Below are 27,453 nucleotides of genomic sequence, written 5' to 3'. Positions count from 1 at the left end.
GATACCCGCATAATTCTATCTTTTTATTCACGAACCCAAGATTAGTGTAACCCAGTTAAGACAGCGGACAGTAAAAAGCAGTTCGAGGAGAAGAAATTTATATTATGTTTTGGAAGGACTATATGTACAATCTTTAAAGTTACTAATGTTAATTTCATTCTTGTTTTTAAATATTTTAATTTTTGTTATACATTGAGGGCCGGCCCTATCGTAAATAACGTTAAGGAATATCATATAATAAGTGTAATTGTGAGTTATGTAAATAAGATCACTTATCAATGAAAAACAGTCTTTACTAAGGAAAATTTAATCTATCAAAAAAAAAAGAACAATGATTAATAAAATAAGGAAGTCTATAGACGTAACAGTTGTTTTTATTTATTTAATATATAATAACGATCCTTTTACTCCCAAGTATTTGTAGGGAGTCCCTAAATTTTCTTTGTTTACTTCTAGTGTCGCCTCTGTTGTTGACTTTTCTAGTTATTAATTAAGGGCCTCAGTAATCAAAGCTTCCAAATCTTTTAACCTTATTATTTAATTATTCTTTAAGACACTAGGGGTATTACACCTTGATAATAGAGGCGATAGATACCACACTAGAAGCACTTGCAAATGTCGCACTTATCATCACTAACAAAAATACAACCTTCTAAGCGAGCTCCTTAATCCGGCATGTTCGGGACCACTGCCATGCGGGATTAGAAATTTTGCCCGATTATCAAACGTCAATATAGTTTTAATTGGAATACCAAAGTAAAATTAATATTCTGTATAGTGGTTATTAATAAAAGTTGTAATAAGCTTCCATTTTAGAAAGAAAAAAAGTGCTGATGAGCATTACTGTATTTGAGTTGATGTGTTTGTGAATCTTCTTCAATGAAAATTATTACGAAAATGTAACCAGCTAGAAAACAGGGAACATTTTACTAGAATAAAACCTGACGGTAACAATAAACTTTGAGTGATTTAGAAATGCCAGCAGTGCAGTAATGCAGTTCTAAATTAAACAGTCAAAATCCATCAGAAAACAAATGTGGTGCTTGATTACACAATATTTCAAACCATAGAATACTGAAAAAGGGTTGTTGTGAATCATGGAAACATGATACATTTTTTTAAGCAAGAAATTGGAATGTGGTGAGGATCAACAATATTTTTTTGTGATAGTAAAGATCAGTAGTGTAATCAGATCAATTTCCTTTAGAACTATAAAACTCTGTGTTTCAGAAATACCCAAGTTATGCAAAATACAACCCCTTCCCTTCCAGGGGAGGCATAGCGACACCCGGCAACAAGCAGAAATTAACCACAAATTTTCAAAATAATCGAACGCTGACCAAAATCACCAAGTATTGCTGAGTTCACGGTTTGCATAAAGTAAACACTGCCAGAAAGCAGATAAACTCAGTCTATAGGCCTAAAACAAAAACAGGCTCAAAATAAATAAAGTATAAATACAAATTTACAGAAATGAAATTTTATTAATAAATCTACCACCTGCACTGTTGCTAGCATTTCTTACAAGTATATGACAAACTCAACCACTCGGTCGGGCCAAAGAAAAATATGTGGCCTTACCAAACTGAAACAACATTCATTATGAGCTTGCTTGTATTATAAAGAAAAGGTTATGCTCCGTTGCTACATGAAAGGACAGACACACACACGCTTTGCATTTATAATAAGGATTTAAATGAAAATCTGGTTGAAGAATTTCATACATTTCCAGATTATTCTCAGTACATCATATATAAAGGTAAAGCTAATTTCAATATCTGTGTAGTATATGTTCTGGAAATGTCTCTTAATTTAACACAAAATTGAGTACTACTACATACTATTCAGTGTAAAGAGGACTTATCTGAATAGTACCTTAAAACAGGGTGAATAGGATCAGGGGGGTGAATAGGATCAAAAGTTTGTAACTTATTTTGAAACATAATATTGCAGAAAATAATCATACATGTATTAGAACTATCATTAAAACTATTAAAACAATGAAACATTTTTTTTGTTATATAAAATTTTGATTCTATTCCTCCCTGTTTTATGGCAGTTTGTAGTACAGGTTATTGTTCAATATTTCCAATGAATATAATTACAATGCTTCACAGATTGGAATTAAACATTTCATGTTCTAGCCATTTTACACCGCTCTCGCAGTAGTAAATTAATTTTACTTTATATATATATAACTTTGAAAAGGAATTTTATGTTTTTTTACCACAAATGTATAGGAGTACAATTTAAAAACGAGACTGCAGAACGTTTGGATATTCACGACTACATAGTTAGTTTACAGAGTTTGCTGACTCTAGAGTTACGAGTGTGTATTTTGTCCGGCCCATCGTGTTTAATAAACTTTGCCAGCAAGTTTGTCAATGTGTTAATTATTTACATTAAGAATGTGTACGAAACTTTGTATAAGTTAACCGCATGACACGTTTTGGAAAAGAAAAGTAAGGGGGTGCCATGAGAAAAATTGCATCGCAGAACTGTTGGACATGTTATGAGAATTGTTGCAAAAGGAACTTTATGAGATTTACAAGAAACTGTTAGTATTTCCTTTGCTACTGTTTTAGTGGAAATTTATAAGTGTAAGTTATTCTATGTATTTTGGTTAGGAACACAGTTTGTTTGGAAGAATTTTAAATCAATTTAAATTTATAACCTTTTTTTATTATGAGTAAGCTTGTAATGAGTGTTGTTAGTTTGGTAAGATCATACATTTTTTTGGTCCAATTGATTGGTTGAATTTGTCAAATCCTTCTTGAAAGAATGCTAGCAACATTGTAGGTGGTTATATTTATTATTCAAATTTTGTTTGGTAAATTTGCATTTATACTTTACTTATTTTGAGTGGGGTTATGTTTTAGGCCTATCGACTCTGTGTTTGTCTGCTTTGTGGCAGAGAGTATATTTTATGCAAACTGCTAATTCAGCGATACTTGGTGCTTTTGGTCAGAATTTAGTAATTTTAATAATTTTGGTCTTTTTATGCTCTTGCCAGAGGTTGCCGTGCCTCTCCTGTGTTGTTTTGACTCACTTCACAGCAGCAACAGGTATCGCTGGCTAGCCCATTTCACGTGCATGGTGTCGGCACTCGTCACTCTCTTGGCCAACACCTTTCAAGGTCATGAATTGAGCTGCCCGGTAAACGCGAAATTGCTGCGACTCGGCACACACTGCGGCATGTGTCCACCATTTCTCAGGTGCAAATTCACAGTTGACTCGACCTGCCAATCACTAGCTCTACCGCTTCTTTTTCACGTGACGCGTGAAGCCCTCGTCAAATCGTCGAACCACAGTTCACCAAAACCTCTCACCTTAACAGACATTCCCAATACCTACCTACCACCGCTACATTAACAGATTAAGGTTACAGCAGTAATTAAAAGACTTAAAATTAAATTATTTTATCACAAACTTGTGTTTTTCCCACATTTAAAAAATTTAATTTCTAACTTTTTTACTGGTCATTAAACTTTAATTCTAAACGTTTTGTCTTTGTAGTTCTTTCAAAGAAAACAAGCTAATATACAAATAGCTGCAATGATCAAAAACACAATTTTTCTTAAAATGATTGAAGCAAAAATTAGTTAATATAATTGCTGTGACCAGCAGGTCAATAATGAAATTGCAATAAAATAATTTGGTTTGTTATGAGAGGATTAAGTACTAATGAAATTTATCACTATAAAAGTATAAGAAAGCATTACTACTGCTCAGGATGAATGAATTGGTCTTGTGATTTATTTTCAACTACCATTGCAGTTTTAAAATATAGTTTAAAAACTGTTGAGCAGTTTTGTTTTTGTGTGCACACTTATTTGTACAAGAATATCGATAAAAAAATGTTGGGAATTTTTTTATTCAGCGAACCTGAAAAAAATTAATGATACTTGATCGTGACAGTCTATAGGAACACTTGTTAATTTAACATATTTTTTACACTCACAAAAGTCCATGAATTGAAGAAAAAGAGAGAAATAAATAAATAAATAAATAAATAAATAAATAAATATGTATGTATATAAAACCATAAAAGAGTGGTGTAAAATGCAACAAAATAAAAAAAAACGGGCAATGTATTTTCTTAAATCAGTAAAAATTTATTTTGAAAACCAACTTATGATATACATAAAAATAGAATATTTTAAAAATTATTTTAAATCATAATCACTGAATTTGTTATACATAAACTGGATGTATATACTATGTTGCAGAAATCAAATATATATACATTTCTAAATAAATCTCTTAGCTTCATAAAAGTCACATTTTTTCATTAAAAATTTTTTGAGTGTGTGTTCCACTTGGTGTATCTTTTGGTAATGAGTAATAAAAAAGTTCAATTTATTTATAAATATTAAATATTTTTGGAAGACTTGCAGACCTCTAAATGTCAGTATGGCTGAGTCTGGCTGATGAGCCATAGGTCCTGGGTTGTGTTGTCCCTTCATTTCAACACTGTGGAAGGAAACTGAGAACCATCGCAGAATCATCTTGCCAGGTCTGCCCTGGCCACTCAGCTTCCCGGCTTAGATTGCCGTCAATATTGCTGAGTTACTCGTCTAAAACATTTTCTTCATGGTTTTAGAGTATGTGCCTTATGTATGTGCTTCTGAAATTACTCATGCTATTATAGTGCCATGAATACTTTTCAAGTCAATATAGTTTTATTTGTTAATCAAGTTAGCTTAGTTTACAAGGTTGGTGATTATAAAGGTAATAAATACTTTGAGGTGACTGTATGTTGTACTGGGTAACATTCGGTTGTGATGATTGTATGTTTTAGAGGGTTATATTCTGAAGTGATTATATGTTGTACAGAGTAATTTTTTGAAGGGTTTGTGTATTGTTCAAGGTGATGTTTTGAAGTGATTGTATGTTGTAAAGGGTGACATTTAGAAGTGAACATATGTTTTAGAGGATAACGTTCTGAAGTGATTGATTGTCTACTGCACAGGGCCTTGAAACACACACAGGAAAACATTATCCTGACTGTACCGGCCATCCCGCAACTGTTTGACCCTAGCCAAGACCTGCAAGCCCTAGCTAAAGATGCTGCATTGATTAAAGAACTGGAGCAAGTGGTGATGACTTGGGAGGACCACATCAGTGAAACTATAGATGAGAATATGCGAAAGGTGACATGTCTACTTGTCTCATATCATTTAGATGTTGCTAGAGTCAAGAAAGTGAATCACTAAATCATTATTTCCCATTCATAAATAGTGTAGATAAAAGGTTGAGTGTGCAACTCAAAGGTTGTAGTAAAAAAAAAGTAACAGCACTTAAACAGTCATAATCATGCCTGTGTACCATATTTTTTTCTAGGATTGTTTCGTGAATAGCAGTTAAAGCATGCACTTAAAAATTCCCTGTTGTAGAATGTGTGTAGATTGTGTTAATATGTAAATGTCTTTGTACTTTTTCATGATGTTTAGTAAAATTTCATGTTATTACATTTTCGTAAATGATAATTGGTTATAATTATCAAAAATAATTTATTACTTCAAATACTAAATGGTGCATGCTTTTAAATGTCATACCTGCACTGGGCGAATTTGAAAACTGGTTTTAACCCTGATCTGAGCTGCCTGTACCACAGTGACCAGCCGTTGCCATATTTCCCCCCACCAAGTTTTGGTGAAATAAGTATCATAAAACATTTGTGAGTCATATGTGTTCAATAATATGCTATCTTTATGAATAAACAGAATCCATAAAAAAATAAAAACAATATTACCAAAATCTCTTATTTTACAAACAAAATTGTCCTAAAATTAAACCATAAAATCCTGTCTACTAATAATAACATTTGTTGTTCTGTCATAAATATTTTCAACAGATATTCACAAGTGTAATATAATAGCTGTAAAAAGTTGCACAAGTTACCATTTGAATACACTAATTATATTACACTTAGTCAGTGGCAGCCCTAGACTTTGCGGGGTCCTGAACCATGTACTTTTGGGGGGGGGGGCATACTGTTTTGAAGACGAGCCTTCCCGGGAGGAGTGGGGCATACAGAATAGCCTCCAAGCCCTCCACATATAATTTGAAAAATAAAAACTCCTTCATACATCAATCTTGCTAATTTGGCCAGTTTTGCTAATTTATTGTAATAAATCCTGATAAGTTATCCTCTGGTTGGTTTTATAAATTATTACAATAAAATTCCTGTGACATAGTGTCCTTATATCAGGAAATAAAATATTTCAAAATTTTTCTTTTACGAAATCATGAATTGAAATAGGTGTAGGCCAACACTTTGAACTTCACACTAATAACAATTTTATTTTCCTTTTCCCATTAATGACCATATTTTGAACATAATGCTAGACAAACAAGGGAAATTTAAAATTAAATCCGCCAGCGCAGGGCCTTGGCAGTTTCCCAACTTGCCCAGCCGTGGAGCTGCTCCTTCACTTAGTGAATATCCAAAGAAAATATTTGTGCCAGAACAACAAATGCAAAAGAGGGATAATGCTAGAAATTTACAGAAATAGCCCTTAGAGTAAAGTTATGCCATAAATAAAACTATCAAATTTTGCTGTGAGACTGAGCCTTAATACAAACAGCATGCCAATGGAGCACACACACACAGTTTTCATTTGTTTTTATCTACATGTTTAAAGTTACGAAATAACAGCATATATCTTTGCTAAGTAATTTATTTGCTCACAGACAAGTCTGAATAGTTCAGTGTTAATTACTTTAATTTATAATCTCACATTTATTTTTATTTACTGGCTGATGTACCTGTGTTTTGCCCTGCTCATTAGACATTAAGGGTGCGATAAAAAGTCCTTATTGTTAACATGATATCAAACTTTAATTCTATACCAGGTTCCAATTCACAAATTACCGTACCCAAAAAAAAGTTTGAAATCGGAGATATATGAGTTGTAATTAAAAAAAACTATCACGCCTTTGTGCATCTCTAAGTCCTAAAGTTTATTTTCTCTAAATTTCAGCTCATTAGGCTCTTAATACCTCAAAAATATGGGAAATAACCGGTTAAGGCCTATTACCTGTAAAGTAGAAAACATAATTATTGAAAGAAAACCAAATGTACTTACACTGAATTGACAGAACTCAGTTTTTCATTCAAAGATTTATAGAAAAATGTATAATAAAAATTTAATGCAAATCTTGTTTTAAACCAAAGCCAGATGTCACTTTTATATTCTTTGAAAGTTTCAAGGTTTTCTGGTTGATAGATTACAGGATGTGCTTTAATATAGAAAAAACAGAGTAAGGGTAAGAGTAATGGGTTACTGAAGTTAGAAATACAGAACAAACTTCATTTTACCCCAGCCATTGAGGTATACATAATGGCATTAGCATTACAATCTTAATTTGGCAATGATTTGAAGATGAGATATTTGGAAATAGTGGTCAAGAATTGCTAAAACATTAAATCAAAAAAATAAAATTTAGAAAAAATAGCTTTGAGGTACACATGGAATCCCCCTTGGAGAATCTATTAACAAATTTCTTGCCTCTAGCGCTTTCGGTTTTTTTATTATAGTATAATATAATATTTTATTATAATTTTATTATAGATTATTAATTTAATAGTAATAAATTAAACATGAAGGCATCCGGTTATGAGCAATAGTCTGTGAAAGCAACGTATGTCAAAAGATGGGAAACCACTTCCTAATAGTGTTCAAAGTTTAAAGTGTGCTCAGCATGCATGATGTGAGATCCAGCTTAACTACCTTGAGTAAAAATTCGGAACATGTTACAGAGACCTCTAGGTCCTTATCCGATGGATGAATTTGAATTGTGGCATGAGAAGGAAGGGTCCCTGAGTGGCCTTGTGGAACAGTTGAAGAATCCATCCATTCAACGAATCTTGACAGTGCTGAACATGTCGGACTCCCAGATCCCTCAAGGTTTCCAACATTTCGAAGACTTGCTTATAAAACACTACGAAGAGGCACGGGATAATGTAAAATTTCTTCACACTGTTATTCGGCACTTCAAGGTGAGTGATTCCTGCTAAACACAGGTGTTAGAAACACCTAGCATATATTGTTATGGATGGGAAAACAGGTTTGAAAAGATTAGCCCAATAAATAATTTTTTTTATGTTTTACTTCTATTTACACTATTAATTAAATTACAACACTTAAAATGTCTGTTCACTATTTAATCACCATTCATTTAGTCCACAGTTTACTCCCACACTGGAGCTCGAATCAACAGTGGCTCATCCTGCTGCTTGTCTCTTACCTCGCACTTCTGTCGCAACCCACTGCCACGCACTACCCACTCATACGTCACACACAGCACAGTCCTGTCAGTCTCCGCGACAAAGCCTGTCGCTTGTCATTCACCATGGGGTCACTCGCTCTCTACACTTCACTGCTTTGGAGGCACACTCCTTTAAAGTGTAGCATGATCAGGGTTGACATGACACCAGAAGTTTCTACAACAATGGCATTCTAGTTACGCACGTGGCAGGCTTTGGGAGCCCACAGGATCCTCCAGGGGGACTGAGGGTTCATTGACAAAGCAGGGGAGTAGCGAGGACCTTACTAATCCGACAAGGAATGTGTTCTGCTGAATGGACCACGTCCCAACCAGGGGGGGCCAACAGGCCAGTTGACTGCTAGCAGGTCCACCGGCCTGCCTTGCAGCCCCATCTCCAATGTGCTTGTAACAATTTGTAAGATCAGAGTACATTGGGTCTTGAATTTTCTGTAAAACAATGTGTATCCCAATTCCTCACATAGCACGTCTTCAAATTGCGCGAATTCATTTACCTTGATGTTAATTTTAATGCCCCAGTCGTGAATAGTTCATCTGTAAATTTCATTTTGCACGGAATCAACACAGGTAAAAAAAAAACGTTGGGCAAGATGCCACAAAGTGTGCTTCAACTCTGTAAACTACAGATGTACCATTCACACAGTTAGCTATACGAGAGGGAAGGGATGCGCACGCAGGACTGATTACACTATCGGCTCTTGTACAAACATCAGTCATGACAAATTCAATTGCGGCTATGGAATGCAAAGGACCAAATTTTTTTACGTCTGCGGGTATGCTGCTGAGCCGTACCGTTGTCACCTGACCACAGGCCAGGCCATAATGAACTTCGGCCTAGCCAGTGGCAGGGATCTCGCACGTTCAAACACAAAGCAACATCTGCTCATTTGTCTGCCGATAACTGTACGTGCGCAAGCACCTGTAGTTGGAATCATATTGGAATATGGTTTCCAAGTGAAAGTATAATGCATTGTGTTCAAGTATTTGAGACAAAACTTGAAGTATTATGGCATGCAGAATGTCATGAAGCCACACTTATGTTGGTTGCACTTTAGTTTGAAGCTAGTCAACTGTTCGCATAATTGCAAAATAAGACTCTGTCAAACGTTTTTATAAATCTGATGCTGTTGGTTTTACTAGCAGGGATATATTTTACATTAGATACTGGAACAGAAATGAACAGATGATTCACTTGGAAAAGGTTAGATGAATGGTGCAATAAAAAAAAAGGGCCTCACAGTATTGATATGAACCAAGCAGTATTACACGAATAAGCTCTTTAATTTTTGAAAAATTAAAATTTAAATATCCGTACAGTAATATCGGTTTCACTGCCAGTAAAGGATGGTTTGGAAAGTTCATGGAAAGGTACGTGATGTGAGTTGGTCACACCCGGGCGGTACATAACCACCTATCTCCCGTTATGTGGTGTCATATTTGTCATACAAAGTATTCAATGGTAGGCTTATATAGATAAATGGTGTAACATATTTATCTTTGAGTGTTATTGAACACATTAATATTACATAAAGAAAATTTCTGTACACATTTTGGAACAGATAAAGTAAATTAGCCTTGCTATTTATGCTTTAGAATACGTGATTTCGAGTAACACGGACATTTTTAGGAACACATTAGTCGTGCTAATTAAGGGATTGGTGACTTTAATCAAAGAAAATATAGTGTACATAAAATATAAACTTTTGAAAAATTTGTCAGGTTTTAAGTAGTAAAGAAGTCTTCAGGACTCCTCTTTATGCATGATGGTGGTGCCGTGTCCACAATGCTGTTGCAGTGACTTTATGTATAATGTTAGCCATTAAAACCATAATATTGAGATATACAGTTATAAGTCAGTGAGTGACAGCCATGCTACTTAAGTTAGTTAAGTTAGATTATTTTAGTTTTGTGTAATTGTTAAACTTGTAATTGGTAATGTTTTTATATATACATATTTTTTATTGAGTAAAAATTTTTAGTAAACATAAATTTTAGTTTAAGTGCTATGTAAAATATAAGTAGGGCAAGATACTTTCTTCTGGTTTACTTTGTTATTTATGTAGGAGTTGTTAGACTGAGTGCCATTGGAGGTGCGGCTGGTGCGTGAATGTCGTCACGTGTACTCAGCTAATTGTACAGGGTGAAGATAGGGGGAGGTTTGGTCAAGTTGGTGGAGTGGACTATTTGGGGGCTTGCAAAAAACTTTGCATGCGGAACAAATAATGTGGGAGTGAGTGTTATGGGCTACAAGTGTGTTCTGCGCCATGATGATCTGGGCCCCTTTTTCGTGTTCAGGACAGCACACAAAATTGTGTGTATGCGTTGGTAGCACACAGTTTGAACATCAGCTACGAGACACCAAGTGAGTTACGTCAACTTGGTTCCATTAGCCCCCACTTTGTCTTCATTATGATTTTGAGCTGTTTCGCCACGTCAGCAAATACCTCTTCATCAAACGAAGTTATTTCGTCCACTTTGTGAAGGACATATTTACAGAAAATGGAACTGGAAATTTTTTGCAAAAGCCCATATTTTTAAAACATTTGTCACTGTTTGTGAAACCCCTCAAAATTAAAGTCAACTAATAATTTTTGATGAATCATTTTACTTATGTACATGTCATCGTACATTTGGTTTACAGGTAGAAGAGAGAATGTTCTAGAAGTTTGACCGTATGCTTAGAACTATAAAAAATCAATTTAAATTAAATTTGTTTTAGTATATTTTACTGACATGTCCAAATTATTTTTTTTGTATTTAGCGTTTAACGTAATTTTTGGTATTATTTTTTGTAGATTTGATTAAGTCATTTAGTGGACGTCCTCATTTTTAGTTAACAGTAAATTTAATTAGATGTTTACATCGTAATAGTTTCCCATGAAGCTATTTCATTGCTGAATTGGTTTGTACCCGAATTTATATTGTTCCTTAATCAAAAATAAAGGTATTAAATTACCAACTGCTAACCAACCTTTTTTTATGACTTCATCAACATTATTTTTGTTTGTTAACATGATTAGTTTTTGGACGTCCTTTTTATGGGAGAGCAAGGTTAAAATTACGATTTGGTTTCTGAGTAATTTAGTAAAGTTAAATTATGGTTTGCTTCCAGTGGAATGTCAAGGTTGTGGTCATGAAGTGAGTAGTCGCCACAGTGCATTCACCTCTGCCGTACCTTATGGGTCCTCCTCTCTCCTTGGTACACCACTGCCCGTTCACATGGGTCTGACAATGCACCACTTTGTGGGTATGCCATTGCTCATCCTCGTGGGTCCGCTACATTAGTCTACCTCTGCCCGTCCTTGTGTGTTTACCATTCCCCCTCCCTTGTGCCTCCGCTACTGTTGCACTACTTGGTCTGCCTCGGCCTGTTCTTGTGTGTACGCCACCACCTTTCCTCGTTGGTCCACTACTTCCACACCATGAGTAAAAGAACACTAAATCAAATTTTTGTAAAACAAAAACATTATTTGCATTATAATGGGAATAAATATAAATCAAAGATGCTATATTGTATGCAAAAGATTTTAGGTGCTAAGAATATATTTTTTTTATCATACATTGTTTTTGTGGTGGCAGGAAGATCACTTTAATAATTAACATTAATAGCACGTAGAAAGTATTAAAATGAAAATAGTTTTATCCCGAACCTAATTCGAAACAGAAATAACGAGTTCACACGACTGAAGAAAAGAAAGGACAGTGTTAAAAAGAAATATGCTGCTAGTATTATTTCACATGTGGAACAAACATGGCGACGATGAACCATCAAAGAGTAGTCTGACAGTTGTTTCTTTACTTAACGACTCTCACGGAATGTTGAGAGGCAAATAATCAATATTGATGGGTGAAAATCTCTAAAAAATTAGATTTAGAAGAACTAAAAGAAATTTCCAAAAAATTGCTTTGAGGTGCTTTTAATTGTTTTGAATCTATGTACCTAATTTCAGGCCTTTCTGTCTCTGCGCTATGCAAAAGAAAGACAAAATCTGTCCTCTATATTTATAGATTAGAATGTAATTGTTTATATACAGTATACTTTTTCTAAACTATCAACAAAAATTGTTTAGTCAGAAAACATCTGATTTTTTCACTGTTACATAATATTTATTTTTACAAACAACTAACTGAAAAAATTGAAGTAGCTTGGCTTCTGGGTTTTAGCTGTAACTGCTCCCTGATGATGGCGACTGCAATGTCGACCGAAACGTCGGTGAATTATTCACCAAGGACATGGCTACAACCCAGTAGCCAAGCTACTTCAGACAATGGCCCTGAAAGCCTGCGAACATTATTAACTGAAAAAATTGAATGTTAAAAAAATATATATAGCCTTTTTATTATTGTGAGAGTTATTGCGAAAAATTAATTATATTGACTTATTTCTTGTTGCATTTAAATTATGATCCAAAAATTATGCTATGTGATTTACCACAAGATACTTGAACACGTAATCCAAGCAGCCCTTGGTGCCGCAGTAGTAATGTAAAGATGTTGCAGACGCTGTTTGAAGCGCAGAGCTTCCAAGAAATCGGAGAAGTGATTCCCACCTTGATGGAAGGGCTGCACATGATCTGGATGCTGTCTCGCTTCTACTCCACGGACGAGATGATGACCGGCTTGATGAAACGGGTTGCGTATACCCTCTGTTACCAGGTCTCCACTAATCTCAATGTAAACCAACTTCTCGTGTAAGTTCTCTGTTTACTTAGTTTCATCATTATGACAGCAGTAGGTAGATCAGTTTTTTTTTTAAATAAGTTAAGGTGGCAGCCTGGCTGGATTGCCAAACGGTGCGCAGAGCTCCAGGTGTTAATTGCTCCAGATTTGTTGCAAGTGTCTGATAATGAATAGCATTTAAGAACCATTGCACTTGTCTATTTAAGTTTCTTTTCATGGTTTCATCTTTAAAATGGATTTTTTGGACAGTGAAAAAAAAAAAAAAAAAAAAAAACCTAAAACGGGTGTTTTCACAGAAATATATTGGTATGAAAACTTCTAACACAGTTTTTTTAGTGGATTAGGGAAGTCCAGGGACCCTTATCTTCAGTATTCCAGCATAAAATTATATGGTCATTGCTGTCAGTCGCACAGAGGCGCGTTACATGCCGGTTCTGTGCCTAGCGTGTAGAGGCGAAGATGTGTGTGAGGCTCAAGACAGTGTTGCTCTTATGAGCTTTTGGAGCTGTTGGAACTTTTTTGTCCAGTCAGGTGGTACCTTTAAACATAGATTATTTTTTTAGACGTGCTCATTTCGCTAGGTGATCTGGGTTTGATTCCTGTTGGGGTCTATCATGGATTTTTTTTTTTGCAATTGGTAAACATGTCAAGCATCACATTAACTTGTGGGTTTTTACAGGGTGCTTCTGTTTCCCCCACCCAGGCGTTTCATCAGTATCCAATCCCATATTGTCACCTAATATCATCTCTAATGAACCCAAAGTCGATGAGACAGTTTGCCTTAATTTATTTATACCTTGGTTTTGGCCAATCAGCTGGAGATTACTTGTAGGAGTGGTGTGTAGATACACTTGAAGAACATTTTTCATCAAAACTTAAAAATTTTTTTTGGTTTTATTGAATTAAGTTGCTATCCTAATATCTTCTCTGAATGATTCTTGCAATGGGGAACTTTTGTTTAAGATATTTTCATGGACATACACCATTGCTGGTTTTAACTGTATGTCATAGAGACACCACAGTAATGAACGAGAAAGATGTATACACAAACACACAGAAAAGAAGACAAAATCAGCTGATATCAAATGACAGCACAGATAGAATTTCATGGAAGGAATTAGTTAAAAAAATATCACAGCACAGACAGTCAGTGGGCTAACCGACGAGAGAGTTGTAACAAGAACAGAAACTACAGACAAACAACCTTTGGACAGCACAGCGACAGACGAACCCAACGATAATACCAAACAGATAATTTGTACAACACAGAGACGCACAGATGTACGCAGTACATGAAACTAAACAGATATTTGGGACAACACAATGATGATGGCACAGGTGAACACAATAGGCTTCCTGAGACAAACAGTTCAGATGTTTCGGGAACTGACATCTGTTCCCATCATCAGGCACAAACAGACTGATAGAGGACTTGGAAAAACAAGGGTTTTTATGTGTTCTGTGTGTTTGTATTATTCTTGTTCATTCTTGTAGTTTCTCAATGACATACAGTTAAAACCAGCAATGGCTTATGTTCATGAAAATCTTTTAAATCATAATATCTTTAGTTGGTATAATCCCAATATACATATTTCACAATGAAATATGAGAATAATTAATTATTTCAGTAACCAAGACTTAAGAAGTGCGTTAAAAGTGATTAGTGAAGCAAGCAAAATGCTTGAAACGTGGAAGAAGTCGTACATGGACATTCGTCGTATGATAGAAGAAAGTGGTAAAGGCCAGCGCTGGGAATTTGACAGGAAACAACTATTCCAGACAACAGATTACATGCAGAGAGTATGCGATCAGCTTTATGAAGTATTAAAGGTTAGTCCAATTTTATTTATTTTGACTGCACTTGAAACACTATTAAATATGCCACAATGTGCAATATACAAAATATTTGGAGAGGGTATTTATTCATATATAGTCTCAACTATATGATGTAATTTGAAAGACAACAACTTGAATACAAAAATACTTAGGAAAAAAAAACTGTCACCCTTTCAATTATTGTTTCATTAGCCATGAATTTTCATTATCCACTGATTATTTTTTTCTTTGGAAAGTTTCCTCAATCATTATACACCTCAATTTTATTCTCAATTTCTGTTTTCTTTATAAATCCCTTTCTAGTTTTGTGTAACTGCATATCTTAAAATACAGTAATTTCAAAACAAATGAGACACTAATTCATGAGCCGAGAAAACACAAAATACAGTAGAACCCCGATTATCGGTGTTAATGAAGGGGACGAGTGAGTCGGATAATCCCAAATCGCGGTTAGCTGAGTCATGCTTGCCTCAAAGGTCATTAGCCCACAGACAGCCATCTGTGGACATTCGGAGATTACATATATACACATGCTTTGTGTGCGTGTGCGTTGTTGACATAGAGGCGGACTTCTTAGTGCTGGGCAGCAGTGGTTTTTAAGTATTTTGTGTGTGGAGACGTGGGCACGCGAGTCGTTGTTGCACCGAGGTGTGTGGCTAGCCGCCCGCCAGTCCAAGGGCCCAAGACAGCTGATAGCTGCCAAGGTCACGCATTCTTTTCATCGCCCGTAAGCGACGCTGCCACACTTAGCTCATTGCTCTGTTGTCAGTAACACCATCGGGCTGGTTTTTGTTTTACAGAACGACTGCCTTCAAAATTCTTTTCGAGATAAGAATTTTCATACCAGTGCATTGAGACTTTATTTCATGGTTTTGAATCGGTGTCTCTGTCTCGTATAATTCACGGTGTTTTTATCCCCCTTTATTTATATGAATTTTAAATGTTAGATTTTTTATTTTTAGCTTGCTGAACTTGGACTTAGTGCAAAAACGGCCTATTATTACTTAGTGTTGCAGATGGGTCGGAAATCTTATAACGACCACCTCTCTATAACGACCCTAATCTCGGGAATCGTGAGGGGTAGTTATATCTATTCTCCGTTCACTCTTAGCTGAGTTTTGAAATACTAAACAAACACCGTCGTATCACTGCGCCGCGTCAGCAAGTGATAGGCTGAATTTATCTTGCGTGCCAAGCACTATAGTTGCAACACACACACTTCCGTACAGTCGGTGCTCATAAAATAACGGAGAAGTAATATAACAGGAATATGGTTCTTCTGTCAAGCCTAGTTTTTTTTTTTAAAAAATTTGCGTCTGCTGTGATAAAATTACGCCACTTAGTGGTACACCCTCCAACCTATTCTGTTGAAACCATTCAAACAAACAAGCGTCCAAGCTGCTAAATGTGGATTCTTTCGTCGTCTTGCGTTTATTTAATCCACTTGAAGTGTCAGCCTGTGAAGCAAACTAAAGGATTTTTTCGTGATTTTTTATGCTGTCGCGCACTGTTGTGTTACCGACATCAAACTCAGTCGCAAGTTTGCAATCGTTTCTCCACTCTGAAATCTTTCTATAATTTTTGTTTTGCTGTCGATGGACAGTACCACTCGCTTTCTTTTCTGTTCATTTGATGACATGATGAAATGTTGCGCTCAACACTTCCGCACAACACAACGGTATAATCCGTCGGAATGTAGATCACTGTTACAATACATAAAATTATCACCACCTTCACGCTTCAACAACGTACACTAATGGAATGGACTGTCTCCATGCGCCGGGTAAACTCTGTGGCACGGCGCCGTGCTGCGCGCGGGAGTGTACAGTCCGGTCATGCGGACGTGGAATCGCGCACCAGTGTATAATCTATTCACGTAACATGGAACACAAAAATATTATGTACATACGTATGTATGTACTAGTATTTTTTTTAAAACTTTCTGTGTATATAAACATAACTGAGTCAAAGTACTTTGACCAACATACATTTTGAAAAGTATTTTAACATTTACATACATTTTGAATCATTGGTTGTATGTAACTAAAAAATTGGACTTGATGGACATAAATCGCGGTTAATCCGCGAATCGGATGATCGAGTCACGGATAATCGGGGTTCTACTGTATCTACTATACGTCAGAATTTGAAAGAAGATGAGAAAACTGTGACACAGCAGTGAACAGTCATTGTTCCGTCTGTTGCACCACCTGCAGTCTAGGCCTGTGCGAATACTAGTTTTCTTGATGCAAAGCGAATATCGATTCAAATGTTTAAAATATTTGCGAAGTCAAATTGAATTTAGAATATCGCTTTTGACGAAGCTGTATTACACTTATTTAATAAAATACAATATTGAAGCAAAAAAAATTGTTTAGTGTTTGTAATGTTTGATTGATTGATCAACCAATTTGTCTATATTTATAACATAATTCAATAAAAATTTTAAAACATCCATGCATAATATTATCAAGCATTCAAAAAAGCAGAGTGCCACCTTTTGATTTTTTAAGTAACCAACTTTATTGAAGCAAAGTGTGTACAATATAAAAAAAATTACTAAATATTTTCATGAGCGAATCTTAATCTTCTGATGTTTTAGAGCTTTGCAACAAATGTGAAGCTTCACATCAGATGCGAAGCTTTGCATTAAAACCGAAGCTTCAAATAAAACGAATTGGAAATATCCTGGCAAAGTCAAATCGAATATTAAAAAGAGCTTGGATTTGATTTGCTTGGTTGAAGCTTCGCACGGGCCTACTGCAGTCTCACCTCGTTGGTGCTCGTTGGCTCTTTGCTTGGGTGCAATAATGGAAACACTTCCCAAATCGTGAGTTGATGGTGTGAGTGAGCACTTAAGATGGGACAAGGTACTCAGCAGGTACGAAGGTGTGACAATCTGCCGAGTCTACTGTGGGGTTTGTGCTCCATCTAATGATATCTCAGAATCAAGACACTATTAACTAGCCCAATAGCTCTTCGCAAAATTAGATGAATTACTTCCACTTGAAAGTTTTTCACTTGCACCCTCAGTTCATTTTTATTTCATGCAGCCTATTCAAATATTATGGCTTTCTAATTTTATTGTACTCTCCTTTCTCTAGTTTCTCTAGTCGCGACCCGTAACCCACTGTCACAGTTTGTTACTGCCTCTTGCCGCCTAAGGAACCTGGTCCAAGGAAACGTTGCGCTCGTTCATCCTTGCAAAAATACTGTGTGTGTGTGTGTGTGTGTTTGTATTCTGTATTTGCATGATAGGTCTCTAAAATCGACTCTGCATACTACGATCAGGAATATTTTCTTTTTAGTTTCATGCTGTTTGCTAGCTAATAAATTTATTTTTGACGTGACAACGTCTAATAAATCGATGAACACCGGCTCCACGCACGAAAAAGTGTCCCACTACGGATGTCCCACTACGGATGTGTTCTGTTTGCTCATTGTACGCATGTGTGGCATCTCTCTTCATGCTCATTGTACGCATGCGTGGCATCTCTCTTCCACTCGATTGGAACGACCATCGATTTGACTTTTCAATCATATTTTCGTCGTTTGAATTATTAATATTATGTAATTTAACGATCGTCCACCGATTTTCAGCACAATCGGTACGGTTATTTAAAAGTAATGTTGAAAATTCAAATACGTTTTGAACCAACAATGGTGTTTTACAGTTACACATAATAATTCAAATTACACCCGGGATCTTTTGCACAATGTTTTAAAAATATTGTAACACATTATAAATAAGTTTGGTGTATTTGGGATGCGTATTTGTTATAAAATCGTGTTAATATTATACCCCTACCGTGAACAAAGTTTTTATAAATATATATATATATATATATACCATTTGAAACTACATTATCTTAGTATGGCCTCGTGGGCGTGTGGTTAGTGTACCTAATTCTTAAACTAAAGGTTGTGGGTTCGAAACCCGGCAGCTGCGAAATTTTTTTTTGTACTTTAAAAAATAAATATGGCGCATGCAACATTTCAAAAGTAATAAATATATTTGAATTAATGAATGCAAATAAAAGTAAATTTATTAATTCAATTGCACATTTCATTTCACTCCTTTGTATCCATACAAAATAGTGATAATTCAATAAAAATGATTCAATTTTATTCATAAAAGTATGCAGAGGTAGATTTTGTCATGAAAAATTAAAAAACAATTCTTCCTCAAAGAATATAATATTTTTAATGCCTAAATGGTTTGGTTGCAGTCTCAGGCCGAATATGATATTTCCTTTTCTTCTGGATCAATCATTTCATCAATGTTTTGTTATGACGTCACGTTAAACTATCGTCCGTAAACCGACTTTACAGACAACCAATTTTTTTTTTAGTTGGTTTTTTCTGTGAGAAATTTTATGGAAATTATAAAAATACCAAATTAGAAAAATATATGCAAGGTAAATTAAATACTGGTTTTAATAAAATTTATTTTTCTATTTTCATTTTTATTGTGTTACTTTTTTAGTGTTTAATGGTACTTATTTGAGTCTTGTTTAGTTTCAGGTACTGTAAGGAGAGCTAGTTACCATGTCCATATTAGTCAGAGCTCTTTAATTCGATAGTCTGTTATCTGGCACTGATTGAGCCGCTCAAATTCAGATTTTTTGGTCAATTCTGGTTTTACAGCGGGTAATGTCACGTTTGCATGATATTACAACTGTGTACATACAGTGTACATTCATAGGGCAGCCTGTTACAACTTTTTTAAAATGTCATTACATGTTAATTTTTCTTTGGTGTTCAGGTTATAACTGTACTTACTTTTGATAATTATTTATTTGTCTTTGTATTAATTTCCTATTTCAATTTGGAAAATTTTACATTTTAATACATTTATAATTTATTTTGTAATTAATAATTGGTAATTTTATCAGTATGTGTTCCAGTTTTTTTATACTGTAATTTGTCTTGTCTATTGTTCTTTGTTTATGTTTAGGATTTTTTTGCTTGTAATTTTTTTTTCTTGTCGTAATTGTATTTCGTGCCCACCACTAATTTTCCACAATTATTGGTGTGCATGTTATAAATAAATAAATACTCCAGCTAAATTGCTAATCCGGTACAGCTGCGGTCCAAGACATGCCGAATCGAAGAGCTTTTACTGTAATACATTGTTATTGCATTTGGTTTTGAAATTTTCATGAAAACGCAGGTCACACTCAATTTCGAAAACATTTTTGGGCCAGAGCTGAAGGCAATCGTCACCTTCACTTCGCAAATTGACACAGCAGCGAAGAAGGTGAAGGATCTGGTGCAGCCTATATTGTCGGCGGACTTTGACATCTTTTTGGAAGAAAATGAAGAGATGTGGCAGGGCCTGGTGACTCAGTTCAACAAGCAAGTGGAAGTGCTGGAGAAGGAAGCTATGTGGTTCATCGACGATTCTTTCAAAATACTAAGGTAACCTGTCAACTAGAGAGAGATGAGGAAATAGAAGTCTGTAACATATTTACTGTTGGAGAAGTTTTCATAATCAAATAGCTGTTAGTATAACAATTAACAATCAGAAAATGAAATTTTAATGATTTCTAAAAAGGCTGAATGTAAATTTTAGTTTTTCAAATAATGTGATATAGCACAGTAAAGATTCTATAAAGGGAATAATTTAAATAACTTCAATACTAGTAACTTGATATTTTTAAACTGTTCTGTCCAAACATACTTGCCTCAGGATGTAAATAAATGCATTTCAGAATTTTTTTACTTATGGTAAGATCATATCAAATAGTTTTATTCTCCCATTTAGGTGCCTTCAGAGCTCAATTTTTATTTCTATCTTTGTAAAAACAAGTTAATAATGTGTTGTCGGTCGTACACCATGAAAATATGCCAGTAACTTCTCGGTGCGAAATTAGTTAAATTTTAACTATTATATTCACAGTGCAATAAATAAGTTGCTTTTTAGCGATATGGAAATATGTGGCAATCAGTAACAACTGTATTTGTTTAACGTTGATGGATATTACTGTGTTGAGGCACATGTCCTGCACTTGTTAGTTTAGGCTGTGCCACAAATTGTAAGTATGTATTACTGGCTCTAAAATTGTCAGTAATGGCTATAAATGATGTGTTTCATTATGCTTTTTATTTGTTCTGTAATCAAACATCAAGCTCTGAGAAACACATACAGTGAACATAATATTTGTTGGTGAACCTAAATCAATCTCTTTCCATTCCGAGCTTTTTACACCAAGTCAGTCAGGTTTTGTGAGTTAAGTACCTACTGATGACTACGAAGCACTTAAACATGTTGCAGGAGTTTTTTCTTTGGCACAGGTCCTCTGAAGATGCTTTGCAAATGCTTATGAAGTTCAAAAATGTTGAAACTCAGCCTATGTTAAAAAATCAATTGCAGACAAAATTTGAAGTGATAATGGGCCGTTTTTGTCAAGAAATTGCACAAATTGAAGATAAGTTTGAAGTAAGTTAAATTTATCTTTATAAGTATGCATATAGTACACGCTGATGTTAGAAGAAGTTTGAATTTACACAGTGATATTCTGCATAGATATGTAGTCGGATACATTTTTTTTTGCTAAAGTAAATAATGATGAATTAGAAACTTTTTCAATGTATTTATTGATTTTTACATAAATTTACTCAGGGATAAAAATAAATTTTATAAAATTTAAAATCAAAATAATGATTTATTAATATTGAAACAGTATGTAGTGTTTTTTAAATTGAAACTTTTTATTGGGACTTTTTTTACCTTGTCTAATTTTTATGTTCAATTAAAATATTAAAAATCTTTGTTACCCTAAGATGAAACACACTAACTTAGTCAGCAATCAAAACAGATTTATTGATGAATATATATATATAAATTTAAATTTTAATAACAATTGGTCATTTATTTAGAACAATTTTTCAAGTACAGATGCTTTAAAATATATTTTTTGTTTTTAAATACTGTATTTATGCCATAGAAAGTAGATGAGCACTTTAAAAACTTTACCAAAAAAGGAAATACTAATGGTGACAATATTTTAAAAAAGGTTTTTGTCTGAAAGATTACGAAATAATATCTCATTTATATACAGTGATATAAATAATTATGTATTCAGCTCTGAGATGTGGATGCATATTTGCCTTTGGGCCACCACTTTCTACTGACGTACCTAACTGCTACTTCTTTTAAATGTTTAAGAGTTTTTAAACATGTTAAATTCCTCATTTGTTCATTGTTCATTAGGAAGAAAATATTCTCGAACTGAATACTTTTGGGAGAGTTTTTTACTGCATTTAAAAGCTGTAATGATGATCTTTATCTTGTGTCCTATTTTTTTCAATCTCTGCGTTAGTGTTTTTATAATTATGTAGACCCCAAAGCTTTTCTCTGTGTTACTATTTGTGAGTGTTGGTTTGCTTCCATGTCTCCAGGGTAAAATGTGGGCCAAACGTCAGCGTGGTTTAGTGTGCTATATCCATTCAAAATATGTTGACCATGAAGTGCTTAGCGAGCAATACATAGCTACATGCACCAGTGTAATGTTGATCAGTGATATTTTTTAGAACAGTTAATGCACAGCCAGGCTGTACAGAGTTTGGGCACTGTTTTTTTTTTTTTTTTTTCCATAGGGCTCTGCTTGTCCGTTTAAACAGTGTTATTCCATAAATAGGGACCCGGGAATTTCTTGAATAGCACCTGCCAAATTTCTTGAGTGAGGAAAGCAAAAATTCTTGAGTAAAGTTACCAATATTCTTGAATAAAATGCAAATTTCTTGAGTAGCAAATGTATACAAGATCAAAATAAATCGAAAAGGCTGTTTAAATTTGCTGCATAAAAGCTTACATATATCCAATTTTAAATTAATTAAAAAAAAAAATTAAAACCAATTTTTAAACCAGTGTTCATGCGCATTAAGGTAATTCACATTTTTAACAAGCAATTCAATAAAATAATGTAGCTTAGGCAGACACTTAAAATGAATACACACGTGTAATCAGTAAATAATGTGTTTTCGAAGTAAAATGTCTAGTAGCTACTAGTGTTTTTAAGATTAATTTCTTGTAAATACGTAAACTTAAATGACAACTTCCAGAACCTCATGCAAAGGCTTCATATGCATAGGAAGACAGAAGTTCAAGGTTGGTTAGACTTAGATTTGTTCTCCTATTTGTGAGAACACCAGAAAATTGTGAGAAGAAGCGCTCACAATCCACATTTGTCACAGGCATCCATATAGCTCTTAAAGCACCCACCACAAAGGATCTGTGGTCATCTTGCATTGAATTTAGTGCTTCAAATACACTAAGATTGGTGTGTGTTTTCAATAGCTCTGCGAGTTCAGCATATGCATGTACACCCTGATCAAGTTCTATGTCTTTAAGTGATGGAACTTTTGAAAAAAGAACTTCAAGTTTGTTGCTAGTAACATCCTGAGTGAGTATATTTTGCTTGTGAAACAACTCTGCAACTGGTTGCAAGTACTTGCGAGCAGGATCCTCTGCCATTAACTTGTCCAGCTTCAGCGACATGTCTTGTGCAGTTTTTTTTAACAATTCGCTGGTTTTTCCTTTGTGGAGACTCTTGAGCTTGTTGGCACTTTCCTTCACTTCATCACTGAAGACACCTTCACCAAAAATTTGCAGTCTCCTCCTCACAAACTGGAGTTTTGGATAGACTTCTGAAGCCATAGGCTTAGAATTAGTTTCCAAGCTTACCAAGAATGGTTTAATGAGGGAACTGACTGATTTCACAAAGAGTGATTGTACATGCAGCATGCCGAGTTCCTCTTCGCCAAGGGTCTGTAGATGAGATGAACCACCATTGAAATTGTTCTCCCTTGCTGTCTCTGACCGCAGAAAAGCAAACAAGATCTCCCAGTTATCAGAAAGCCATTCAACTGCTGTCAACCAGGAGTTCCATCTGGTTACAACAGGAATAGGGAAAAATCCATCACTAGAGCCTTCCTGTTGCAAAAACTGCTGGAAAGCATAACGTTTCTTCCTGGCATTTAAAAATATCTGCTTCACAGATATTACAACTTGGTTCAATTCTGAAAGACTGTTTTTCATGAGGACTCCAAGAAGATTCACTTTATGGGCCCAGCACTGCACTTGCACAACTGAATCAGGCAACAATATGGAAAGACCATCAAAACAAGATTTCATGTAAGAAGCTGCATCACTTACAAATGCCACCACCTGATCGTAGCCAACCTCCATATCTTGCAAGGCATCAGAAATAGCTCTAGCACATGTCCTGCCATTTACAGCTTCTAATGAAGTCACAGCTGCAACATACTGTTGTTGAGAGTCACAAGGCTCAACTGTAGAGAGCAAAACAACATAAATTGCTCTCCCTAACTTGTCTGTAGTTTCATCTGACATTATGGCAACACTCTTTTCTTTCAGTGCTGTAACCACTTCGTCCTTTCTACATTTTGCTAAATGTGGCAGGTAATCTCGGCGTAAGGTATCACTGCTAGGCAGGTCTCCACCACCAACTATTTGTTTTTTCACCCACTGCCTGAATGCTGGATGATCTGCTTTCTCAAGTGGTATGTTTGCAGATACCATCATTTCCACTGTCGATGTGATGAAGTCCATTTTAGCAACCTAAAAGTAAAACATGTACTTAGTATTTTTATATATATTTTTTTAACAGAAATATACAACTCTAAGCTTTAACAAAAGGACATGCCGGTTTATTTAAACTGTGCTTTAGCACTGAGTAGCAAAATTATGTAGCTCCCACTGTTTGTTGTATTTATTTTTCCTACAACTCGGCGGCAAGTTAATCTTTACAGTTCCTTGTCGCTAGAGAAAAACGATATTGTTTGCATCATGAAAACCTGTCGTGATATACTCGTGAAGATTTCCTTCAAGTAAGTTGCTCGTTCACGGTCATTTACAACAGTTTTTGGAAGAGAGAAAGTTAACACTGCGCAAGATAAGATTGTGCTGACAATGCACATATAAATTTAGGCAAGGTTCCCCCCCACCCTCTTTCCAAACCCGTGGCCATTCTTCCAGCCGAATGCCAGCCAGACACGTCACTCGCCAGGTGCCTGCCGTGTTGCTGGGCCGAGCGGAAAGTAACACGTGAAACAAACAGAAGAGGCAGCGGAAGGGGGTGGGGGAGTAGAAGTAATGGTATCCCCCTCGGGTTTAAAGAGTGACAAATGTGACATCTGAAAGGGAGGACGACACAAAGGTTATTTATTTATTATTTATTTATTTATTTATTTATTTATTAGACCAAACAGCTTTCTGACACAGAGACAGAGTGGTTAAATATATTAAACGGCCAAGAAAATAAATATGTACGTCGCGTCGGAGCGATGTCATTTTTTTTTACAGCTTCAGAATAACTATTAATTAATCTAAATTCATGCACGGATAACCCAAAAACCGGATATTCCGGGGCCCGGATAACCGAGAGTTTACTGTAGCTACTTGTGTTCCTGAAGTGACGTTCTTTTTTTTATAAAACAATAAAAAATAAAAAGGATTTTTTAATGGTTCTGTATAATACATTTCCAATATTGGTGAAAGATAATGAATGCATGCCAGCATTATATCGTGTAACACTACCGTACCTTCAGCTTCCTTGGCGCCTTCGACAGCTTCAAACATCGTTTTCTGCCGTTTTCCTTTCTTGACGGCTTCAGCGTGACCATTACTTCGTATGTGTTTCTTCACACCGTCGGATGTTTCCCACGCCACTGTTTTATTGCAAAAACGGCATATCATAATATTTTGAGATTTAACCATTCCATCTTGGGAAAACTGTTTCACTCTTTCGTCAATGTTTATTTTGGGCGGCATATCCGCATATATAAACGAACGTTTCGAATATGTGTCCACCCTACGACTATTCAAACCTGACTGGACCGAGCTAGCACTACGCCTGCTCCCCTTTTACACTGCCACACACTCACTGATCATCTTCCGCCTCTGCCTTCCCCCCTTCCACCCTTCCAACCTTCTCAACTTCCGCCAACCCTGCTATTGCAACCTGATATTGTTGACGGATGAATAGTAAACAACCGTCTCGCGCTCGCACAAACTTTTTTCTGTCATGGATCCGAAAAATTCGCGGATAATCTTGAAGACATACAGAAATTCGTGGGTACTACCGAATTTTAACAAATTCGCGACTATTTCTTGATTCAAAAAACATACTAAATCATTTTTATAATGTATTTAATATTTTTAACAACATTTTAAATGGTTTTAACAATTTTCGCGAATTCGCGAGTCGCGAATTTCCCGGGTCCCTATCCATAAAACCATGGAGCCCAGCTTCCAAGACGTTTGGCCCCACGCTTTAATCTCTAGGTAAAATGTTGATGGTATCTGATTAAGTTCTCCATATTTTAGTTATTAGTATCTGTTAGAAGGCATGGTATTTCTGTTCAGATGTACATGCGAATGAATGTAAAACTATTTTATAGCACAAATCACTTTTATTACCGGCATTTAATAGCCGAGAAAGCCAACACACAACATGATTCTGTAATGATACAACAGACTTCACCTAATGATAAAAAAACACTTCTTTACGAACATGAAAACATTAACACAAACTAATATAAATGTTAGAACCATATTTAATAAAAATAATCATGTAAAGTAAGTCATACATAATAAATTGTATTGTACGTGATGTTGAGACCAAAAGGGACTTATGTCGTTCGCTAATGGAACCTTACCTCAGTTCTACAGACTCTTTTGAACTCTCAACATTGATATTATTTTGGGTGCCATAAGAATCACTAGAAGATTATTAAAGCAAATAATAGTTACTAACCTTTAAAATAATGCGTTATTAGTCAGAAGCATAATCATGAACATTTATTTCCTTTCAAAGTGGTATTACATTTGATCAACATATCCTTTAGTTAAATCTTACAGATTAACATACTTACTATTTAACTATACTACGATTGATTCGTACCATTCGCTCTGAGGTCAAATCTTGATATGAATGTTACTCTAATATCGACTAATGAAGTCTTTACAAATGTTAATACTAACTTGAATGTGTGAGATTCTATATTTCTCAGAACTAAAACTCGGCATGTTGTAACAACCCAGATTACAGCCTTCCTCATGCAATCCAGCAATAATCGTTTGTTATAATTTTTTTTGTCAAATTTCAGGTTAGGTTTTCAAATGATGTAAAGTTGTTTCTTTTTCGAAGTTATTGTAAACGTAATTCTCCGGGTTTATTGTTTTTATTTTCAAATTTCATAAGTTTAATTTTGAAGTAATTTTTTTTGCTATATTCTTTGTGTGGGAAGCCGTGCTGACGTAATTCTCATTCGTTTTTTCCACGACCGAGGCTTTGTTTCACACGCTAGGCGTGTGAGTCACTGTCACGGGAGTGTGAGAAAGAGACAAAATCGTTGCGTTGTGGGAACAGAAGTAAGCATTTTGTGGAAGCTTTTGTTGCCATGCGCCGTGATTGGCTGAAAATTACGTCAGCGAGCCCAGGACACTGCCCGCACGAAGGAAAGGAAGGCTTTAAGATCAGTCATTGTCTGAGCACCGTGCCGAGAGGTCGTGGTCGGGCGATGGCTCGCATCATATAGCAATGTTATTTTGAAGTACAACTTTGCTGCTACGGTCCGGGCGACGCCTAAGAACTTTTTTTTTCCTTTCGGACATTT

At 35.3% G+C, this 27,453-nt stretch overlaps 1 protein-coding gene across 1 annotated transcript in view; it reads left to right on the top strand.

Annotated features, from left to right (window-relative positions):
• LOC134534735 (dynein axonemal heavy chain 10) overlaps positions 1-27,453 on the top strand; it is a 426,663-nt gene that overhangs the window by 252,192 nt on the left and 147,018 nt on the right. The window contains exons 7-12 of the mRNA XM_063373236.1: positions 4,973-5,153; positions 7,766-8,005; positions 12,793-12,983; positions 14,601-14,802; positions 19,982-20,229; positions 21,106-21,250. Of these exons, the coding sequence (XP_063229306.1) occupies positions 4,973-5,153; positions 7,766-8,005; positions 12,793-12,983; positions 14,601-14,802; positions 19,982-20,229; positions 21,106-21,250 (1,207 nt within the window). The remainder of the gene's footprint in view (positions 1-4,972; positions 5,154-7,765; positions 8,006-12,792; positions 12,984-14,600; positions 14,803-19,981; positions 20,230-21,105; positions 21,251-27,453) is intronic.

Source organism: Bacillus rossius, chromosome 8, assembly GCF_032445375.1.
Source record: "Bacillus rossius redtenbacheri isolate Brsri chromosome 8, Brsri_v3, whole genome shotgun sequence".
NCBI lineage: Eukaryota > Metazoa > Arthropoda > Insecta > Phasmatodea > Bacillidae > Bacillus > Bacillus rossius.
Note: the sequence above shows the minus strand (reverse complement) of the source record. Positions and strands in the feature narration are given on the sequence as shown.